The sequence below is a fragment of the Corapipo altera genome, unplaced genomic scaffold (genome assembly GCF_003945725.1).
Source record: "Corapipo altera isolate COAL_440 unplaced genomic scaffold, ASM394572v1 60935, whole genome shotgun sequence".
In the NCBI taxonomy this organism is placed as follows: Eukaryota; Metazoa; Chordata; class Aves; order Passeriformes; family Pipridae; genus Corapipo; species Corapipo altera.
In genome coordinates, this window is record NW_020885003.1 from 112,969 (window position 1) to 136,863 (window position 23,895).

At 45.6% G+C, this 23,895-nt stretch overlaps 1 protein-coding gene and 1 long non-coding RNA gene across 3 annotated transcripts; both read right to left on the reverse strand.

Annotated features, from left to right (window-relative positions):
* Positions 1-74: 74 nt before the first annotated feature.
* On the reverse strand, positions 75-8,564 carry ELL2 (elongation factor for RNA polymerase II 2). The gene is made up of 6 exons (XM_027667239.1): positions 8,396-8,564; positions 7,554-7,706; positions 3,569-3,663; positions 2,098-2,195; positions 828-881; positions 75-340 (listed from the first exon to the last, which is right to left on the reverse strand). Exons 1-6 carry the CDS (start codon positions 8,546-8,548, stop codon positions 75-77), a joined length of 819 nt encoding a protein of 272 aa, XP_027523040.1. The 5' UTR covers positions 8,549-8,564.
* A 3,717-nt stretch (positions 8,565-12,281) lies between these two features.
* LOC113958715 lies at positions 12,282-16,245 on the reverse strand. 2 transcript variants are annotated; one of them, XR_003531591.1, is made up of 2 exons: positions 15,762-16,245; positions 12,282-13,929 (listed from the first exon to the last, which is right to left on the reverse strand). It is a non-coding gene; the product is annotated as an uncharacterized LOC113958715 (long non-coding RNA). The 2 variants fall into 2 exon arrangements; XR_003531590.1 differs by having other exon boundaries at positions 12,282-14,217.
* Positions 16,246-23,895: the final 7,650 nt, after the last annotated feature.

The window sequence follows — 23,895 nt, forward strand, 5'->3', positions numbered from 1 at the left end:
TCTAATTTAAACATGACACAGGTAGAAATCAGGAATAAAAGAATAGCGAGAGGGAAAAATTGCTGGCATAAACTTCAGGATCTCACCCGCTGAAGGATCATTTCAAGGGAATCCCTGTCCTTTTGTATGACTCCATCTCTCTGCAAGTGATTAAGTAACTCTGGTTTCTTGTAATTCTTCAGAGCCAACAAGTGAATCACCCTGTCCTTGAATGGTCGTCCAGAAACTCCACTGGAAATTCTCTGGAAAATGTTTGCAGGGTTCATGGGTGTTGTTCTTTTCCTCTCAGGCACGGCATCTGGAGTGCTTTGTGGGACTCTTCTGACCTCTGTTTTTCTTTCTAAAATAAGGGCAAAAAAGAGGGAAAAAAATTTGTCATGTGGGAGCTTGGGAGAAGGCAAAGAAGTTGGTTTAAAAGTATTCACCAGGACTGATAAACCTGTATTTTTTCAGCATTTCCAGGTCTGTAAGAATTCAGATAGTAAAGATGCACTGAGTTGGGCATTAACAAACAAATAGTCATTAAAAAATGCTCATAAATGAGTGATACTTGAGGCTGGACAGGGGCCGGCAATGTGCATTGGTAGCCCAGAACGACAACTCTGTACAGGGCTGCACCAGCAGAGCTGGGGCCAGCAGGCTGAGAGAGAGGATATGACACAGCAGGCACTTGTCTGAAACCACTAACTTGTGTTTGGTACCTGAAAGAGGCTAAATGAGTAATGATGACAAAACAGGGAGCCTTCTCTCTTTGTATCAGGCACACAGAGACTGACCTGTTCCTATGAAGTGCTTCAATTTTGCAATGGAGGAAAAACCTTTAATACCTTTCCACGCTGGCTGCTCCCTGGACTCTGCCTTTCTGGTGTTCAACTGCAAACCTAATCACTCAAACACACACAGTTAAATTTTGTAGAACACTGTAAACTTGCCAGTTGTCTATCGAAGGCACTGCTAATGTTTTGAAAAGTTAAATTCAATGGTAATTGAATAATGCAGAAACTTCCCACAGCAGTCAAGCAAAGCACTTCCTAATGTCATGTCCCTGAAGAAAAAATAACCTGAAACCATATCGAAGCATTTACATGGAAATTAGGAAAGAGTTCTTCAACCCGAGTGTAGTCAAGCACTTGGCAGGCTCCCCAGAACAGTGATCATGGCACCAAGTCTGCCAGAGTTCAGGAAGCACTTGGACAGTGTTCTCAGGCACATGGTGGGATTCTTGGAGCCAGGAGCTGGACTTGATGATCTTTGTGGATTCCTTCCAATTCAGTATATTCTATGATACTGTGACAAACCCCAGTTCCTAGCTGGTACTGCATGGAGCATGTTGCCCTATGTCCTACCAGCAACTAGACCTGTCCTACCTGAGTTTCCTCAATGCCAGCCCGAAACAAAAGTACCCCCCCAATACCACAATTGCCTTACTGCTGCAAGTCTTCAGACCCCAATTACTGAATGTTAAATATTCACTTGAGATCTATTTACACCACCACCAAGAATCACACATATCATCATTCAATGTCAAACAGAACTTCCCCAATGAGAAGTTCTGAAATACATGAAAGTGGCTCCTCTCACACTGCATTACGGAGCAGTTCAAAAAACAGAGGGGGAGCAGTGCCAGCACCATCTCCTACAATCAATCCCAGACAAGCTCCCTTGGAGTCAAGGCCACACATGCTTAATTTCCTCTTTCCAAAAAGCCATGACAATGCTAGCTTAAAATGCTCTGCCGTGTACAGACAGAGCAAGAGCTGCACTTTCATTGTCAGGGATGTCCCTGCCGGCAGGCGACTGCAGCCAGGGCCAAGTGAGAGCCCATTTTACTCTGTGAAGGTGGATGTACCTGGCTCAGCTCACTGCTGCAGGCAGGACCACTGCTGCTGGTACCACTGAGAGCCTGTAAGGGGCATGTCCACCTTGTGTCTGCCTGGAAACAGGCTTCTTGGGGAAACAGTGCTCAGAACAGTTCAATAATGAATGATATTCACCTGAGATGTCTGAACACATCACTCGTCCCAAGAAAACGCCACAGAAATTAATTACTAGGTTTAAAACTTACAGACATCCAATAAAAAATAAAAGCAACCATACCTGAAAATGGCCCATCAGGTCCATCAGTAACCTCTGCACCTTGATTTCGTGATGCCTTTTCTGCCTGGGTCAGGAGTTTGAATTGCAACGCTCCGTAACTATAAAAACATTGAAAAATGTTGAGCCCCTCAGGCACTACTTCAGCATGAGAAGTATGGTTGTATCAGGAGAAGAAAAACATTTCCCAGTTCTGACAGCAGGCTAGGATGTAAACAGATTTCCAACTGCCTCTACACGTTCAGACTTTGCCAGTTTTACCTGTCAGTGTGGTTACAATTTCCTCACACAACTGCAGGGCTGTGGTGCTTGTTCTCCTGAGAACCGCTGCAGTGACAGCCACAGGCAGCACTTGGGCAGCTGCCCCGGCACCCTCCTGGCAGGCAGATCCTGCCCTGGAGCCTTCCTGGGCCCTGCCCTTACTCCCACCACCCTTACCAAGCCTGTTGTGTGGCACCTGCCACGGCAACGGCCCTGACGAGGACAGGACACCAGCTTCAGCTCACCCGAAATGCTTCAACCACTCTAAAATGCCCAATTAAGGCTCCAAGAAAAAGCATCAACAACCTGAGTCTCAATTTATCGTGTCCTTTCTGAAAGTCACAAAGCTGCACAAGGCCACTCGCCAGTATTTCAACATGATACAGCTCCAGTTTTGTCCATAGCCATGGACTATGGATTGATCCATCACTCCAAAACCGGCATATTTACAACAGAAAGAAAAGGCCATTTTTTAAATGGCTCTGTGTGTAACACTACTGCAAGTTCTGCCTTAACTTTGCAGGTACTTTGCACAAACTGAACACTGCCTACACAGGGCCCGTGAAAGCTGGTCTGAAATAGATTTTGAGGAAAATTAGCAAAACCTCATTAAAACTACCTAGGCTTCCAAGTCAGAATTATTTAGAGCTAAATTAGCTAAATCAATTTAATCTGACATAAAAAATACAGTTTCATTCAAGCCATCCTTCCCTAAGAAGAAGGTGCCCTCAAAGGTGCTAAGGACAGGCAGGCCAGGAGTGGAGGCAGGACCTCTCCCTCCTAACTTAAACTCCTGTTGCTTGCTTTGTACCAGCCTTGGAAGCCTGGGCCCTTTCAGATACCGTTTTTGTGGCTGTTAAGATAAGACAACTCTCCATCAGGGCCAGCATGCTGCCAACCATAATCATATTGACATACAGTTGTAGGACAGATCTGGTCAAGCTTGGACCATCCTGAGCTCCAAAGCCTTTGAAAAATACCACTAAGAGGGGGGAAAGTACTCAGAAGGTAGGTTTTTTTTAGGAACAAAACCAAAAAGAATTCTACAGAAAAGCAAGCGTTTGTAACTAGCAAGAAGCCATGTATTGCTGGGAATTCATTTCCTACTTCAGTCATCACCAGGAACATGCTCCTGTAAAGGTTTTCACCATATGCTCAAAGCCACAGAATCCACTGAAATGTGCCATGAAAGAAAACATGAAGCAAAACTTACGTTGAGCCAGTTTGCTGGACACAGTCAAAGTTTCCCTGAGGATTATCTTTGCCAGCATTTGACAAAGAGAAGTTAAATGCACGCACTTCATTTGGCTAAAAGATAAAAATAGTTTCTGTGAAAACTTCACTCTACACTCCATTGCTGGCAATTAATTAGGCCCATAATTTTAAATGGATAACTGTATTTTGAAGATTTTGCTACTATTTCGGTCACTAAAAAGAGCTGCTCTGTCACAATTCTCCCTCTGAAAGCAGCTGGCCACAAAACCACTGAGATAGCAGCAGTCACTCAGCTTCTAATTCAGCAAAGCATTTAATTAGCAAGTCATCCCTTCCTGCTTCCCAGAATAAATAGGCATATACTTCCCTTGAAATGTAAGTGCTTGAGTGCAATCGAACTGGCTGGAGATCAGCTTACAAATGAGAGGAGAGCAGTTGGGAAATAAATTACAAAGTTGGGGCAGCATCCAACTCTGGGATTTATTTGATCCCAAGAAAACACATACTGGAGTCAGCTCCAACAAGGACTACAACTAGAAAAGATGAATGCCAATTTCAACAGGCGTAAAACCCCTTTTTGTTTTCCTCAGCTCTACATGTAATTATTTGCATAAATGTGAAATGGTTAGTCAGACCTAAAAACCTTGGTTTGTTTGGCTGCACTGATCAGTTAGTACAGAAGGTGCCGCTTTCTGCTGGAGCTTAAAAATCATTAAAATGTCTTGAAAAAAGTCTTGTAAAAAGGGAATGGGGGTCAGAAAAGAGATGTAGAATATCCTTCACAAGAGGCTGTGCCAGGGACCTCGTTTCAAGCAAAAACCCACCACGGGGAAGTAGCTGTACAGAAAATATCTGCAGGTCCAACATCCCACCAAACAAGCCCACAGTACCACACTTCTGCAATACAGGGGAGCACCAATGCAACTAAAGCAACAAGAAACAGCAGGTTGAACTGCAGGACAATGATGTGAGACTTGGACATGGGACTATGCTGCTCTTGATCTGCTTTCCAGATGTTTCCATCATGTTATTTTCCCAGTCTCACTGCTGGTCTACTATATCCTACTGTATCTCCTGTATCCTGACAAGCAGCCATTGCAGAAGTATTTTCCAGTTTGGGAAACTGAGTAATTTCCCAAATTGTTTAGCCTACAAAATGGGCATTATTTTAACAGAAGCATGCAGGAAGTCTTACCACTGATGTCAAATGCATCTCTCCAGGCTGAGAGAGATGCAGAAAGACTTTTTCTAGATCAGCACTGAAAAGACAGAGGAGAGACTGAGCAGATCATTCCTCATTGGTGGCAGCTGCAGGAAACTTGATTCTTTTGCCTCTGCTCTAAGCTTCCCCAAAGAAAAAAATTTCATCTACGCCTGCATAAACTCCAAGGCAAATTTCATCAACCCAAAGAATCTTCACTCACCGGCAGATTTTTCAACTGAGTTATGTAGGGACTCCCTTTTTTCAAGTGCCTGAACGTCCAGCACTGGTGTGACTTTAGGATACAAACATTAGGAGAGACTTTAACAACACTAGTGTTAGTTTAATACCACAACCAGGGTGTGCTCTTAAAAGTTAGTGAAGCGAACCTACAGGGTGGCTACCAGAAGCCTGGCTCCACCAGTATGTTCCTGCTGCTTTCTCTGGGCCAGCCAACCAGGGCATTTGACTGTGCCAGTCCTACACAGATGCAAAGCCCCAACCATGCAAGGAACTACAGAAGAAATTAAAAATAACAACTAAAATAATAATAAAAAAAGTTTTCTCCTAGATCATCCTCTTGAACATCACTGCAGGAAGCACACAGCAAGGCATTCACCAAAGGGTCCTCCTTCCCTGGAGCATCACTGGCTATAACATGGACCAAAACTGCTTTGGTGCAGCTCCATTTAGTGCCAAAGGGCAGAGACAAGTGTCAGTAAGGATAGCAGTGCACAGGGCAGCAAGGACACCAAACCTATTCATCTATACACAGAGAAACTTAGGAAGATGCCAGCCTGGATGTGATAAAGGAAATCCCAGAAAGGAAGGCCTGAGTTGGTACAGGATCTTCTTCAACTTCAAAAAAAAAAAGGAAAAAAAGGTCTTAGCACAGGTTACAGAAAACAACGAGTGGAAGGAGAGATGTTCTGTAAAAATTAAGTCTTAAAGTTTTCATGTTTTGAAATTTGAGATTTTAGGATAAAATTATGAAGATTTCTTGCTTCAAGCTCTTTTGAAATGATAGAAGGCAGAGAGCCCTTTTAAGTCTTCTCAAATGAGAATAAGCTCCTGCTGTTAACTGACAGCAAAAAAGTCAAGACTTCAAACAGACTCAGACGAACTCTGGCCAGCTCTGACCAAGCACTTGTGCAACCTGGGGTAAGGCAGACAGGTGAGGGGATCAACAGGAGCGGGCTCTGTGGCTCAGGAACACCCTCTTCCTGCCTCCTGCCTTTCATCCAGGAGGCAGGGGCAGTTGTCCCAGTAAAACCCACAGCTCAGATGCTCACACACGCACCAGCACTGCGATCTGACATGTGTACTGGGCTTTGAGCTGGCCCCAGTGTCACCACTGGCCAGGCTGCAGCACTTCTGGATGAGAGTGGAATGCTCTTTACCCTCTGCTGCCTACTTTAAAATGTCATTTTAAATTCTACATCCTCAAATTGGCCTGCAATTTCTTCCAATATATTGAAAGTACCATGCTGTGGGGTAGGAGAGCCATTCAAAGACACAAATACGGACATATAACAGGAATTTAGCCTCCCTCAGTGTGTCCTGAATTACTTCAAGAATTAACTTTAAATTGTTTGATTGCAGGTTTGTTTTTTTCTAATATACAGTGTCTTCAGACAACCCAGATAGTACTCAGTAGGCAGGAAACATTTACAAAACCTTAGCACACAGCTCCACAGCCAGGTTGCTGTATAAACCCTAGAGACACAGAGCTCATCTTACACCAAGAGCACTTCCCAAACACCAGAGTATTTTCCCAGCTATTCACCATAAGCAGGCACTGCTACTATTCTACAAGCGGTAACAGAAAGTAATGCAACCTGGTAGTTTGGGGTGTCAGATCTGAAAATTCCAAGTTCTGATTTTAAACCTTCATTGCAAATTTTCAGTGGCACAGTCAGCATAGAACTGGGTCAGCAATTGAGCTGAGCATTAAGGTATCACCACCTACAGACCATCATTCCTGTCCTCCCCTTCTGGCACTGGACAGATGTCTGAGCTGGCAGACCATAACCATTTAAAATGGAGACAAAAGAAAGAAATGGTATCTTCTCCCTCCCTTATTCCTCCCCCGATGCTGATATTCTTGTCAACTATTAATAAAACAAATGATGGTCTGACATACCCAAGATGAGGAGGCAAAGCTCCTTGACGCTTGGCTCCCATTCCCAGGGAGTGCTTTGATCTCAGAACTGTGTCCCACCACCACTGCTGCATGTCCCACCTCCATCCCTTCATGTCCCACCTGCAAATGCCCCTGCTGCAGGAAGGCATCCCTTCTCGAAAGAACGACTCTTTGTCCTGAGTCAATGCCTTTACATTAACTGGAAGAATGCCGGCACCACGACACGTGGCCACAATGACAAAGGTCAAACACCCAAGTCACATTTAAACCTACTGGAGCCAAGCCTTCTGCAGCCCAGCAGTAATCGCTGCCACTGCCAACCCATGGGACCTCCTCTCCTGCCGTGACAGCACAGCTCGCGTGACCATGGAACAAGGACAAATCCATGCATTTTGGCTGGGAGCTGAGCCAGAGCACGAGTTTACTGAGTGTCACAGCACAGGGAATCTCTGACTTCCACTGGAGCCTCCATGCTGTCCCCCGTGGGCCACTTCTACCGGCATGGCTGTGTTCCGAGGGGCCCTCGGAGCATAAGGAGGCCCCAGCCCTGCCCAGCGGGTCCCGTGGGCACTGGACACCAAAACCACACCCTAACCCCTGCCCTGTGCCAACCCACAGAGCCCAGTGCCCACCCCTCACCTGGCAGTCCTGGGAGCTCTTGTTCAGCTCAATGTGCATCCTGGTGATGTTTGGGGCCCTGTTCCACCAGGACATGGTGGATTGCGCTCTGTCCCACAGCTCCGCCAACTCAGGCTCCCACTGCACTTCTGCTGCTCTTGCTCCCAACTGCTCCTATTGCAAAATGTGGAAGACATACAATTTTTCTTACGGAACGATGCTCATTGATGTTTGATCTCTGTATACTTTCAAACCTAATCAACAAGAGGAGATATTTAATCCATGAAAGAGAAAGTAGCCAACAAGCTCTAAGTGATGTCCAGGTGTTGGAAAGACAAATTACTCATCTGTAGAATTGCCTTTTTATGGGTTCAACATATTCCAATGATCTCAGACCTAGACGGAGGTTAACAAGGCTTGGGAAGAAAGATGTACCACTCATAGTAGACACCAGGAATGCAGAATTTATGAGCCACAGGACATTTGGCAGAACACCCAAGACAAGGAAGAAACTAGTAAAGGCAACCCAGCAAGTGTGCTGAATCAGCTCTGACTGAGTACAAGGTAATTCCAGCAGGAGCAGATCACAACCACTGACTCATGGCCACTGGCCCAAGAAATCCATGGGCTCCAAGGACAAGAAAGACTGAGCAAGCAGACTAATTAACATAGGAAGCAAGAGAATCATTAACCAATAGAGGATAGAATATAATTAGTATGACTATGAAAAAGTGACTTGTTCCCAATGAACATTAATGCGTTTGTTTGCTAACATGTATCAACAGGGAAAGGATTGGCAATCACTGTGCTGGCTCTGTGGATCTGTACCCCTTTCTGTGCAGAACTGCCAATAAATCAATTACCTCCATACTGTGCGTGATCAGCCTTTTGCACACTGAGTGCAAGAATCTATTTTGGGACAATGGTCCTGCTCTGACAATGATGGTTTGTCTCCAATGCCGCTCTCGCTGCGTTCCTGCTCCAGGCGCGAAACGCTCTGAGCAGTCCCAATTCATGCCCTTGGAAATGGGCAGTTCCACATTCCAAGGCAGAGCAAATGGCTGTGAGGTCACTGAGGTGCTCTGGGATGACTCGTGCTGGGTCTGTGATCTTCCAGAGCTCACTTTCCATACCATGAAATCTTGTCTTTATTTTCAAGATCGTATCCATTTCAGCCCATATCTGGTCTCCTGGCTGCCATGCTCAGATTATAATTTACTGTTTCAGTGTTTGTCTCCACTAGTTTGGTTCTTTTCCTCTGCTGGTACTTGCTTGCTCTTCTATACTGCCTACTTCAAAACATCTTTACAGTACATATACACACACACACACACTTTAAATATATATATAAAGCATATATGTGTATATAAATATATATATACACACGTATGTGTAAAATACACACAACCCTCTTTCTTCAAGCCATTTCTCAGTATCTACTTGTTCAGAATCAGTTTTTGTGATGGTCATTTCCTGGCCAAACCACACAAATAAAATATACAAGAAGACAGTTAATGGTAACAATCTCTTGACTGTCCATATAAGGCACCGTTCTGGTCCCTTCTGTGTCATTTCATATTTAGGGAAGCCTTAAGCAAGGCCTATAAATATTGTACCTGTAGGTGTGTCTGTGCCATGTTCTCTTGCAATCAAGGTTACCTGTATGAGTTTCCTTTCAAGAATGGTTCTCTGAAACATGGATCTTTATTAGCATGACTCAAATAATAACATCTCAGGGACCAGCAGGGTATGGAGGGCAGCCATCAATGATTTCTTCAAAATGCCTCCAGATGTAGGTCTTGAAGTTTCACCAGGTTACAGTGTGTGCAGCAAGTGGTAATGCAGAGTCTGCACAAAGACAAGAAAGTAGGAGGGAAAATGTCTGTCTGAGGGCCTTGGAGAGTTCATGCCTTTAGTAAACTGGTCATATACTGCCCTTCTCCTCTGAGCTCTCTGTTTGCCTTGACACATTCTGCTCATCTTTTCAGAGAGTTTTTTGCTTTTTGCTTCTCCACTTGGTTGGTTGTTTGGATTTCCATTGGGCTTTTACGGGGTGAGTAGGTGCTGCGTGGTGTGGATAGTAATTTTATCTTTCAGACAGCAGGTGAATTGAAATCTGAGAATAGAGCAGTGCACTTCAGCTCCCAACTGGAACTCTCCCCACCGTTTCCCCTTTAGTAAGCTCCCAGACACATCCCCAAAGGAGGAAGGTGGCAGATGCTCTGCCCCACCAACAGCAAAAGCAGACAGAACTTCACCTATCAGACACACAGCTGGGAACGTTGGTGAAACAAGCTGAAGGTTTACAGTGCAAAAACAAACACCTCCCGTGATGGCAAAAGCAAAGCCCAACTTATGCTCATTTCACCCGCTGGCAGGTTTTCTTTCAGCTGTTAGTTTTCCTGTGGGAGAACATGGAAAGTGTAAATACTCTTCTGTCAGAAATGAAAGATTTCTGGTCAGTTTAGGATCTAGTCCAGCTCCTATTCTCCTCAGGATCAAAGTGAACTAGGATACCGTAGGAGACTCAGGAAAGAACAGTGGGCAGCTGAGCAGGTGGATGATGGTTTTGCAGTTCACTCTTTGATGTTACAGGGGGAGTTCCTGGACTCTATTCCCGAAAATAGCCCCAGGAAAACTCCATGTGCACATCCATGGGAGTCCGCAGCCTTGTGTTCTCCTTGTTGCACAGTTTTGGGGCTTGCCTCTCTAGGGAAGAACCTGTGGCCTTGCCAATGTCTGATGTTTAATTCAAGGTGTCATGGCACACTGAGCTACAACCGCTCCAGCTCTGTAAGTGGACACCTTTAGGCCATTTACTGTGGCAGTAAATTGTTTACGCTTATCTTGCATTCACCATGTGCTTGGTGTAAAATTGCACGTGGGCTTTATAGAATAGAGGCACGTTAGAATGTTCTCTTAGAACACATTAATATCCAAATATTCTCCTTTTCCCATTAGAAAATATATAGCACATTCTCCTATGGGCAATACCAGAGCTATAAGGATGACTTCAATGCAGAGTATGGGAAATACCAGAAGTTGCTGGCTCAGATGGACAATATGGCCAAGAAATTCAGGACTTTTGATGACCAACAGAAGTTTGTGACTCAGGGATCTTCAGCATATCAGGTAAAGAAGGATAAAACTGAGAAGAAGACCCTGGCAAGCTGAGGGGGTGCTGATACCCAGATGGGGGAGAAGACGGGAAGTGCCTGGAAACTAGTGGCCGTAATCCCAAAACTGTATGCAGGGCATGCACTCATGGAATAGGGCCTTGTTTCTGAGAAGCCCAATCTACAGTGGAGCACTCCAGAGTGGGGTCCAGGGGGCTCTCACGAACCAGGGAAAGCCCAGGCGAGCAGAGAGACGCGGGCCCCAGGCGCACCCCGAGCGAGTCGCTGCTGGCGCACAGGGACACCGGGACATTGACACCCTAATCTCATGGGAACTTGCTGTGCTTTATTGGCAGAGCCAGGCCTGCGTCAGGGCCACGCTCTGGGCGCTCTGGCTCTGTAAGTCCGAGGCCCTGAGCTCGGCTCAGCGGCGTCTGCGCCTCCTGCCGCCCCGGCGGCGACGGCGAGTCCGGCGTCTCCTCCGCACGCCTCGGCGACGGGAGCGGCGGCGGCTCCGGCTCCGGCTGCGGCTGCGACCCCTGCGCGACCTCCGCCGGTAGCGGGCCATGGTGATTGTGGCCAAGGACTGGGGCGGCTGCCCGGCTTTTATAGGGCTGCCAGGCAGGAGCCCTTTGTGACACCCACCAGCGCTTTCCAGAGCCAACATCACCAGCGAGATCACAATGCCCGCACGGCCACGCCTGGCCCCTGCAGAATCCATGGCTATGGACAGCCTTGGCCTACAGGATGTGGGCGGCTGCCCGGGGGCTGCCGTGGCCTTTGGGGTTAAATGGCTTAGAGGAGCTCACAGTTAGTGGCACTTTGAGAGCTCTGTCACCACCTCTGTAGCATGCCAAAACGGCTGAGCTCAGGAACATCCTGTGCAGCTCACAGAACCGAGGTGAAACCAATGCCTTGTGTGGGAGACCACGATGAAGGGTCGAGCAAAGTCCAAACACCCAGCAAACCCCCTGGGTGCCTAAAGACCCCCAAGAAGACCCTCTGAGACTGTCTGTGTAGATCCCAGCAGCTAATGCGTATTAAAATGTCTTTTGATAAAGAGAATTCACACATATATCCCTGGCTAATAAATACGTGTATCATCTTGAGACAAGCACAAACATTAAGCTGAGTCAGTCCCATGCATCCCTCATTCCTTTTACTGCTTCCTTTCCCTGTAGGCTATGACTGAATTATGCATGCATTTCATTTGTGAAGTTGGAATATTTTGTCCTTATGTAGGAAAAAAGAGGTTTGGATCCTCGTAAAGCGAGTAAAATTCCACATGTGTACAGTTTGGGTTGATCCTACACTGAGTTTTCAGAATTGAGTCCTTGAATCTGTTAGGTTTCTTGCTTTGTTTGCGGAAGGCAGTAGCAGGTTTTTTTACCCTGAAGACGTATACAATTTAATGAGAGCCATGTTCTTCCATCCAAATTGAAGTAGTCTTTTTATACTTCAAACTGACTATAAAGTTTCAAAAGCTCAGCTCCTTAGACCATAAAAGGTGAAAAAGTTTTCTCCTGTGCTTTGGCAATATTTAAGGAGACTATCTTGGAGTAGGTTTCCTGTATGAGTTGCAAACTACCTCAAGGTCCAGGTTTGTGATGGTTTAATAAAGCAACAATCCAGCTTGCGTGTACAAAATTGAATGCTTTATTCATCACAACTTTGGTATATATAGGGTTTTGGGAAAGAGGGACAAACATTCCATTCATAGCTGGGGTTAAAGGTCCAGGAAACATAGTGAGATATTTTTCTTCAAGCAGATAAACAGATATTTCTTTATCACAATCACAAGGCAGATGGGGCAAACAAAGTGATAAAGGGATTTACCTATGAAGCCTACAAGTCTGCTTAATTAAAAGATAATGTAAGAATTTCAGGGAGTGGATGTAAACAGACTTTCCTTGTCTTTGTTTAAATCCCATGGTTTCTGGCTAAGATTTCTGTGTCACAAAGAATTCATACTCCAGTATCTCCCCCTTTTTGTTTTCAAGCTGCGAGATTGAGGCTTTCCACAAAACTGCAATTAACCACGTGTTGTATACAAGATAATAAACAGAGAATACAAAGCATAATACAAAAAAATACAAACAGGCCCATTAATATTACTATAAATGCTTTCTTTAACTAGGGTACTATACTAAACATATTAAGCCAACTAAACATGCCACCTAAGCCTTGATTATTATCTTCTTTAAGTTGAGCTGAAAGTTTCTTTAACTTATCAATGTTTTGATGTATCAATTCAGAATGAGTTAATAACAAAAATCTATAGCTGCATTTTAGAAGCAAAAGTATTCTTAAATGGATTTAACAAGAAACACTTCAGCCTTACTTTTAACACCACAAGTAAAAATTAATTTAGCAAGAAGGCCTCTTTTTCCAGACAATGTACATCTCTTTATATACCTGAAAAAATGTTTCAAGCAGCTTTATGCCACTTGCAGTAATCACAAAGCCAAATATGTCAACAAAATATTGGAACTAATTTTAACCATTTTACCATTGCTTCTTGCTTCCTACACTCATGTGCTCTTCTTACATGGAAAGCATAATTATATGAAGGCATTACATGTCAGAATAATTTGGGCCACAAAGCTTGGCATTATAAAGACATATGAAGGAATCACATCAATTTAGAAGCATTCTGCATATCTTTATATGAAAGTCTTGCTGTCCACCTTAATTGGTAAAAACTCTGCTTTGTTAAACCTGTTTCCATTGAATAAACCAGAAAACACTTCAAATCAAATCTGTATGAAATAGCTTGTCACCTTTACAGTTCCTATTACTGACATCCATGTATTTCTCAAGCCAAATTAGGCGATCAAAATTAAACCCCCTAAAATTAAGGTTCAGAAATCTGAAAGTGAAGAAAACAGACTGGCTTTCAACACAAGCACAGGTGATCATACCTACATTGTGGTAGGGACATAGAGAGACATAACAAAGGTCATAAAAATCAGGCATCTATGTTTTTGATTTCAAGGACTAGATGCAACATAAGCACTGGTGAAACAAATGTGCTTTCTATAGTAGTCACACCTATGACGTCTTGTTTGCAACTTCCTAGTCCTTTTGTATCTCTGCAGTCTGTCAGTGGTGTATGGTGAGTGTCAAAGTGAGAATAATGAGGCAAATACATATTTAAAATGGCAACTTATTGATGTTTTTAAAAAAAAAGATACCGTGAGTTTTCTTAGTATAACCAGATTCGATTCACATGAAATCTTGTATGAGTCCTCATACAAATTATCAGGGAATCTTTTCACGTGCTGAAACAATTAGAAAACAAAGACAAACAAAGACAATATAGAAGACTCTATACTGCAAACAGAAGGCAAGGCATTTAGTGATTTTATTTTACAGTCTCTGATTCTTGTTGTTGCTTTCTTTGACTTCACTGTTCAGTATGGTTCTTCGTTTGGCTTCATTTTTAGGAGTTCTCATTTGCAGATATCACAGGAATCAAGATAACAGTTCTTTCCATTTTTACTTAAGTGGCTCACCATTCCTTATTCAGGCCAGTATTCTGGTTTTGAGGAGACAAAACTTAAACATTCCTAGTTAATAACAATATAAATTTATACAATGATTTGTAATTTCATCTCTGATTTTTAATTATAGGAGTCAGGGCATCATATTGATCTTAGTAGATGACAGCGTAAAGGCAGCTTTAAGGGCTTTAGACAACAAAAGGGAACTCACCTTATTTATTCCCTAGAGAATCTTTGGGTTTTAGGCAGTACTTTTAGCTTTAATTGGTTTCTTAGTTTTCCTTGAGAAAGGTAGCATTTTTTTTTTTGCTTTCCCAAGAGGTTTTGGGGTTTGCCTGTTGCAAAATAACTGAAGTTTAGCAACTGGTAGTAGAATGGCTAAGGCTTAATAAGAGAGCAGGCCTAAAAAGCAACACTCCAAAGTAGTAAGTTAGCAACCTTGTTTGTGAGCATGGAGTGTTGTGCTGAAGAAGTAGAAACAATAATCAAAGGATTTAGTCAAGCATGTATATAATGATTTGTTACCTAGGATGTGGTAAGGGTCTGTTAAACAGTTTCTAGGGGTAAGACAACTTAAGCAGATTTATGATTAAAGTAGATGATTATTAATTGTTATCAGAATGAAGTATGAGCTTGTTTGTAACTGTAACTGTTTTGCTGTGGAAACTGCACGTAAACTTGTTTGTGTATAAAAGCTGAACTGAGAATGAGGGTCTTTGGAATCCTGACTTGGGACGCTAGTCCTCAGGTTCCCGGGCCGTGAATAAAGCACCGCATAAACTGGCACTCTGTTGGTTTGTGTCTTCGTTACGGGCAACATGCCTGTTGCTTCTTTACCACCCCCCCCCCGGGAAAGGGTTTGTTAGAAGCAGCCAACTGATAAGGGAACTGAGTGATAGAAGGGGTTTCAGTTTGCAGTGCCTCCCTTCCCCTCCCCCTATCCTGTAAGCAGGAAAATTCAAAGCGAGAGAGAGGTTTGGATTTTCTATGTGTGTCCCCCCCACCCCCCCAAGCCGAACGGCCAAGAGAACTTTTTTTCCCCAACCACAAAGTAGCAAAGTGACAGTTTTTATAAAGCAGGAAGGTTTTACTTTTTCCCCATCCCAGAACGGACGAGACAGAAGACGAGAGAATCCACTTCCCCCCAGCTCCGAGAAACCGGCAGTTTAAATCTTCCTGCGTCAGGGTATACAGTTTTCTCTGGCCGGAAAGATTTAAACCTCCCGCCCGGTTACTAAGCAACAAACGATCTCTTTTGTGTGAACACACTTTATCTCTACCTTTGCAAAGGCAGACTTTCAGCAAGAGGATTTTTAACTTTTTTTTTTTTTCCCCTCCTGGCAGACTGTTTTTATCAGGGGTTCGTTTTCTTTTTGCCAAAACTCTCTTTTTTTTTTTTGCTGAATACGATATTTTGGCAAAAGGTTCTTACAGGAGGAAAACACAAACAAGAACAAGGCACTTCGCTAAAACTTCAGCACCCGTTCCACAGGAAACTCCCTAAAACTTTCTGTATACCAGTTTAAGTTAAACATTGGTTTTAAGTTACCCACAAGAGATTAGAAGGAGTAATGAGAGAGAGATTTCGCCTTCTTCTTTCGATCACTTACGTGCAGGGTCGACGTGAGACCCCCCACGGCTGGTTCCCCATCCCCCCTCAATTGTCGGAGATGGACAGGCGGCTGGCTGCAGTCTGAGTCCTCCAGGCTGGGCGGCTCGGAATCGCTGAGGGAGGCGGTCAGGCAGCTCTTCCGATCGGAGAACGAGTTCTACGGGCTGGGCGCTTGTCGGGGACGGGCGACTCAGAGAGGCAGGGGGCCGCGTGCCGGTTCGCATTCCGCGGCGGCGGAGAGGCTGAAAACTGCAGGTCGACGAGGCAGGCGGCGAGCAGCCCCCGCTGGGCAGCGGCCGCCATTGGCAGCTGTTGCAGGCGGCGACACAGGAACTTGCTGAGGCAGCGCGGCAGCTCGCTGGCGCTCGCCCGCACTCCAACCCTGCGCGGGTTGGCGGCGATGGCAGAGCTGGAAACTGGGAAGCGAGACGGGCGGCGGCCAGTCCCCCCCGGCAGCGGCTGCTGCTCCTGGCAGCGGTAGTAAGCGGCGGCGGCCGCGGCGGTAGGGACTTTGGGGGCGGCGCCTCCGGCAGCAGCGGTGCCGAGGAGCTGACGCTATTTTGGCGCTTTCTTCCCACTGGCAGTGGCGCTGCGTCCTACGGCAGTAAGTTTTGCAAGGAAAAGTCACCTAATTCGAGCCCATGTTGTTTAAGGAGGCATTTCATCAGTTCGTAAACTGTCTTTTTCTCTGAGGACATCTTAGATCCCATTTCCTAAGCCCTTTTGTTCAGGGCAGTTATTTGCCCGTCGTTTTTGTTTCGAAGCTATTTTTGGCCCCTAGGTGCTTAAAGAAGCCTTTTTGTTTCGATCGGAGGAAGCTCTCTTTTTGGCCTCCGAGCATTCAAACCTCGCCCTATTCCGCAATCGCGTTTACCTTCTGTCCAGCAGAGAGGAACTGGTTTAGCGCGCTTTTCGTTCCGTTCGATTGCGACCCGTCACCGCAGCAGGACCTCTTCTTCGTCCTTGCCTCTACTCCCCTCAAGGATTCATGTTGCTGTTCTTGGGAGCCATTGTGACGGTTTAAGGAAGCAACGATCCAGCTTGCGTGTACAAAACTGAGTGCTTTATTCATCACAACTTTGGTATATATAGGGTTTTGGGAAAGAGGGACAAACATTCCATTCATAGCTGGGGTTAAAGGTCCAGGAAACACAGGGAGATATTTTTCTTCAAGCAGATAAACAGATATTTCTTTATCACAATCACAAGGCAGATGGGGCAAACAAAGTGATAAAGGGATTTACCTATGAAGCCTACAAGTCTGCTTAATTAAAAGATAATGTAAGAATTTCAGGGAGTGGATGTAAACAGACTTTCCTTGTCTTTGTTTAAATCTTATGGTTTCTGGCTAAGATCATTTCTTATCTCTGCTGTGTCATAAAGAATTTATACTGCAACACAGGTTTTCATTCCAAAAGGGTCCTGTTAGCAGCACTATACCGTGAAAAGTCTTGCTCACGTAAAAGGAGGTAGCAAGGCTTTTTTTGTATAAATCTATAAGTAGCAGCTAAGTTTGCTGAGATCTAATACGGCATAGACTTGCCTATTTTGAATACAGCTTTTTAGGAATAAGTGGGTGTTCTTGCAAAGTTTGTAGTGTAGTCACAGTTGGCTTAGCAGTAACAAGTTCCTAGTTGTGCAGTTGTCAGTCACACAGAGGTGCAGATTGTCCAGAAACAAGAGACAATCAGCAGCAAGGAATATATAATGTAGTGATATCCTCCATTTTGAATTGTGCTGTAACCTCCATCTTGAAAAATGTGTAGTTTGTCCTTCAGTGACCTTCAGAGCCACCTAAAAAGCATATAATGAGGAACATATAGTAGGTGTATCAGGAAGTCTGTAACTACCTGAGGATCTCAGCCAATGGAGAAACGGGAAGGAACCAGTGCTCCAGGCAAAGGGGATAAAATAGGCTGAGACCTCCACCGAGTTGAGAGGCCTCACTGAGATTTGTTCAGTGAACTCTCATAATTAGCTCCTCTGTCTCCTGGCTATTTACACAGCTCTCAGTACCTGGATTTTCCAAATAGTAGGAAGCTGTAGTTTCCTTTGGGCAGGCACTTCATGAAGAAAAGAAGTTCTGTTTGGGGACACAAATGATGACATCCTGTGGTCGCTCATGGGATGATGAAAACATGCCTCGTTCCATAGAGAAAACTCTGCCACAGCCCCACTGCTGTGTAAAAAAAAAAAAAAAGGCAGCTTCTGGTCTTCAGGGATGGTCTTCCTTTGTTCCCCAGCTATAACTATGCAGGGTTAGATCCAAGCCATGCAGAGCCTTCTGAGCTCATACAATCATTCTTAACAAGAATGTAAAGCAGCTTTCAAGCAACTCTAACTTGCTGGATTGGTGACTTTTTCATTATAAACTTTAGAAGACTTTCCTGATTTAGGTGGCTTTGGAATAGGGTTTTGTTTTATTTCTGGTTTCTTTTTTAGGCATCTGGACCGAAATGACAGCCTGAAACATGCAGGCCTCATAAGTATGTGGACATTCCCCATCCTAAAGAAAGTTTACAGGCACAGTGAAATAGGACCCAGAATAAGGATCTCTGCTTGTAAAACCTCTCTCTGCCTGCTCTGGACAGAAGCATGTTGCAGGCTCTGGCAATCAGCTGCAGGACAGAGCTGTCAGGGCGGGAGGATGCATCACTACAGCAGAATTCACCCCTCGCTCCCCACAGCAGCCTTTGTTCTGCTGCCTCCTTGCAGAGGGGTAGGAGCGCCCCCTGCCTCCAGCCAAAAAGAGACCAGAGTCTCAACATTTAAGAGTTAACGTTCTATTGGACTTCAGTTGATGGAGAACAGAAGGGCAACAATGGCTCAGGTGTTCAATCACAAAACACCCCAGGAAGTGTCACATACAGGGGCTTAACACAGTTTGCAGGGAGACAATTGACGAAGTTGTTTTTAAACGACTCTCCGAGGAAGAAAGGTGGATCCACAGCCCTGTTTTAATGTTCTCATTTACTGTCCTCCCTCAGTCAATTTCATATCCTTCCCCAAAAGAAGCTTAGGACACACCTCTCCCCGATGAGTTAAAGAAATAAATGGTAGTAAACTCAGGGAAAGAACTAGACTTCAGAGTCACCACAGATCTGTGCAGGAATCAACATTTGTGGCTCTAGAAAGACTGGTTGTGACAGACTATTTTTAACAAAGCTAACAAATGGGTAAAGTTTCTACTGTGACACTTTAACCCAACTTGCGTATAAAACCTGTTGAAGTACTTTGCCTCAACACGTGTCTATGTGTTTTACAAATCACTTCCAAAGGATCTGGATATTACTTGGCTCACTGACAAGGGGAACCCCAGACTTTAAAGCAGACCTGTGAGCTGCTTCAACTGACAGTGCAGAGCAGCCCAAATGCCGTCTCTTTAACCTTTCATAACACGATGATTTTGGGGGAGTTTGCCCAAATTTCTACCACATAAGGCCAAGAGTTTGCATTAACCGGAGAGATCAGAAAACAGGCTTGTACTTATTCTAAAGTATTACAATTTGCTACAATATTTTACTAAATTATAGACAACTTTTTAGCAGAGGTACTGGATCTCAACCATCTAAGGAAAAAATTCTTTCAATGGACAGCCTGAGTCTTGAATAATAGGATGGACCAGAAAAAAGCAGCTTCAAATATGATATAAGCAACACCACCACCACAGGGAGTCAACAATACTGAAACTTCTTTAATGAAAATGTGAAATACTATCTTATATACTATTAGAGGAACTGGATCTTGGGTTTTAAATAAACAAGATACTGTTTAATACTAACATATAATCTTACAGAAAATTATCTGCAGTTTTAAATAAATAAGCAACTGTTCAATACTAAGAAAAAGAATCCTAGGGTAAGTAATCTTCAGTTTCAAAAAATAAGCCAAGTTCATAGATATGTATTGGCAGAAGCAGAAAACTGCTGCTAGGAGTCCTCTTGGTGTTTGTCAAATTCCTGTATTAGTCTCTTAATGCGAGACAGCTTGTTGTGCAGGTACTGACATCCTCTCCATCAGAGGAACTGGGGCTACACTAAACAGGAAAGATAAAAAGAAAATTAGGGCATGCAAACATTTCTGGAGAGTTTAGAATTCCATGTCCTGGAGGGATGCATGGAGTGAGGGGTATGACTCAGCGGAACACTCATGCTTGGCTCAAGATGTACCTGTATTCAGTAGCAGGCATATACATATGCATTCCATTCCTCAGAAGTCATCTTAATACGCATTAGCTGCTGGGGTCTGCACAGAGTCTCAGAGGGTCTTCTTGGGGGTCTTTAGGCACCCCAGGGGGGTTGCTGGGTGTTTGGACTTTGCTCGACCCTTCATCGTGGTCTCCCACACAAGGCATTGGTTTCACCTCGGTTCTGTGAGCTGCACAGGATGTTCCTGAGCAAACTGGGCTCAGCCGTTTTGGCATGCTACAGAGGTGGTGACAGAGCTCTCAAAGTGCCACTAACTGTGAGCTCCTCTAAGCCATTTAACCCCAAAGGCCACGGCAGCCCCCGGGCAGCCGCCCACATCCTGTAGGCCAAGGCTGTCCATAGCCATGGATTCTGCAGGGGCCAGGCGTGGCCGTGCGGGCATTGTGATCTCGCTGGTGATGTTGGCTCTGGAAAGCGCTGGTGGGTGTCACAAAGGGCTCCTGCCTGGCAGCCCTATAAAAGCCGGGCAGCCGCCCCAGTCCTTGGCCACAATCACCATGGCCCGCTACCGGCGGAGGTCGCGCAGGGGTCGCAGCCGCAGCCGGAGCCGGAGCCGCCGCCGCTCCCGTCGCCGAGGCGTGCGGAGGAGACGCCGGACTCGCCGTCGCCGCCGGGGCGGCAGGAGGCGCAGACGCCGCTGAGCCGAGCTCAGGGCCTCGGACTTACAGAGCCAGAGCGCCCAGAGCGTGGCCCTGACGCAGGCCTGGCTCTGCCAATAAAGCACAGCAAGTTCCCATGAGATTAGGGTGTCAATGTCCCGGTGTCCCTGTGCGCCAGCAGCGACTCGCTCGGGGTGCGCCTGGGGCCCGCGTCTCTCTGCTCGCCTGGGCTTTCCCTGGTTCGTGAGAGCCCCCTGGACCCCACTCTGGAGTGCTCCACTGTAGATTGGGCTTCTCAGAAACAAGGCCCTATTCCATGAGTGCATGCCCTGCATACAGTTTTGGGATTACGGCCACTAGTTTCCAGGCACTTCCCGTCTTCTCCCCCATCTGGGTATCAGCACCCCCTCAGCTTGCCAGGGTCTTCTTCTCAGTTTTATCCTTCTTTACCTGATATGCTGAAGATCCCTGAGTCACAAACTTCTGTTGGTCATCAAAAGTCCTGAATTTCTTGGCCATATTGTCCATCTGAGCCAGCAACTTCTGGTATTTCCCATACTCTGCATTGAAGTCATCCTTATAGCTCTGGTATTGCCCATAGGAGAATGTGCTATATATTTTCTAATGGGAAAAGGAGAATATTTGGATATTAATGTGTTCTAAGAGAACATTCTAACGTGCCTCTATTCTATAAAGCCCACGTGCAATTTTACACCAAGCACATGGTGAATGCAAGATAAGCGTAAACAATTTACTGCCACAGTAAATGGCCTAAAGGTGTCCACTTACAGAGCTGGAGCGGTTGTAGCTCAGTGTGCCATGACACCTTGAATTAAACATCAGACATTGGCAAGGCCACAGGTTCTTCCCTAGAGAGGCAAGCCCCAAAACTGTGCAACAAGGAGAACACAAGGCTGCGGACTCCCATGGATGTGCACATGGAGTTTTCCTGGGGCTATTTTCGGGAATAGAGTCCAGGAACTCCCCCTGTAACATCAAAGAGTGAACTGCAAAACCATCATCCACCTGCTCAGCTGCCCACTGTTCTTTCCTGAGTCTCCTACGGTATCCTAGTTCACTTTGATCCTGAGGAGAATAGGAGCTGGACTAGATCCTAAACTGACCAGAAATCTTTCATTTCTGACAGAAGAGTATTTACACTTTCCATGTTCTCCCACAGGAAAACTAACAGCTGAAAGAAAACCTGCCAGCGGGTGAAATGAGCATAAGTTGGGCTTTGCTTTTGCCATCACGGGAGGTGTTTGTTTTTGCACTGTAAACCTTCAACTTGTTTCACCAACGTTCCCAGCTGTGTGTCTGATAGGTGAAGTTCTGTCTGCTTTTGCTGTTGGTGGGGCAGAGCATCTGCCACCTTCCTCCTTTGGGGATGTGTCTGGGAGCTTACTAAAGGGGAAACGGTGGGGAGAGTTCCAGTTGGGAGCTGAAGTGCACTGCTCTATTCTCAGATTTCAATTCACCTGCTGTCTGAAAGATAAAATTACTATCCACACCACGCAGCACCTACTCACCCCGTAAAAGCCCAATGGAAATCCAAACAACCAACCAAGTGGAGAAGCAAAAAGCAAAAAACTCTCTGAAAAGATGAGCAGAATGTGTCAAGGCAAACAGAGAGCTCGGAGGAGAAGGGCAGTATATGACCAGTTTACTAAAGGCATGAACTCTCCAAGGCCCTCAGACAGACATTTTCCCTCCTACTTTCTTGTCTTTGTGCAGACTCTGCATTACCACTTGCTGCACACACTGTAACCTGGTGAAATTTCAAGACCTACATCTGGAGGCATTTTGAAGAAATCATTGATGGCTGCCCTCCATACCCTGCTGGTCCCTGAGATGTTATTATTTGAGTCATGCTAATAAAGATCCATGTTTCAGAGAACCATTCTTGAAAGGAAACTCATACAGGTAACCTTGATTGCAAGAGAACATGGCACAGACACACCTACAGGTACAACATTTATAGGCCTTGCTTAAGACCCAGGCGAGCAGAGAGATGCAGGCCCCAGGCGCACCCTGAGCAAGTCGCTGCCGGCACACAGGGACACCAAGGACATTGACAATCTCATGGGAGCTTGCTGCGCTTTATTGGCAGAGCCAGGCCTGTGTCAGGGCCGCACTCTGGGCGCTCTGGCAACAAATGCGTATTAAAATGTCTTTTGATAAAGAGAATGCACACATATATCCCTGGCTAGTAAATACATGTATCATCTTGAGCCAAGCATGAATGTTAGAATGAATCACCCCCCATGCATCCAGTGCTGCAATAAGTTAATGCTGCTTCTTAATACTATATTGGTGTTCAGTTTTATTTCCAGTTTTTGGTGACACTTGCATCACTATGCCCATGTACCAGCGAGTGCACCAGACACTGCCTGGGCACAGCCATTGTGACCTTGCTGGTGGTGTTGGCTCTGAAAAGTGCTCATGTCACAAAGGGCTCCTGCCTGGCAGCCCTATAAAAGCCACGCAGCCGCCCCAGCCCTCAGCCACAACCACCATGCCCTGCCACTATAGAAGATCTCACAGGAGCCGCAGCCGGAGCCGCCGCCGCTCCCGTCGCCGTGGCATGCGGAAGAGACGTCGGGCTGGATCCCGCCGATATCGCCAGCGTCTCTCCCGTGGCAGGAGGCGCAGACGCCAGTACCGCTGAGCTGAGAGCGCTGGCCATAATGCAGTCCTGGCTCTGCCAATAAAGCACAGCAAGTTCATGGGAGGGTGTGAATGTCCCTGGTGTCCTTATGCACTGGCAGCGGGTCCCTGGTTCGGGAGAGCCCCTATACCTGAAGTTGGAGTGCTCCACTATGGATCGTGCCTCTTAGAAAGAGGGCCTTATTCCATGAGCACATGCTCTGAGACCCAGATTGCTCAAAAGCTTTCTTTTTCCTTGCTGCACATGTTCCAAGAGTGACACTTCCAGTGCTCTTTCTGTGCAAAGCCTTCTGGAGGCAAAAAGGGACATGATGTGGGGAGGAATGTTAGTAAGTGGGAGCTTGCCCTGAAGTCCCTTTTGCCAGGGCAGATGCCCAGGGGGTTTCCAACCCTGAGCAAGAGCAGGACCCTCAGGGCATGTCATGTGTTCTGGATCTGGCCAGGACAGGGTTAATATTTGCAGTGGTTGAGTGGTGCCAGGTTCCACAGGTTCCATGTGCTGAGCAATCGCGTGTGAATCTCTGACCTGTCTTGTACGCTCTGCTATTAGTATTGTTGTTGCTGTTCATCTTCTTATTTCATTGCTGTTTCTAGCAAATTTTTCTTATCTCAACCCATGATTTTTACTTTCTTGTGTCTCCAAATCTCCATCCTGCAC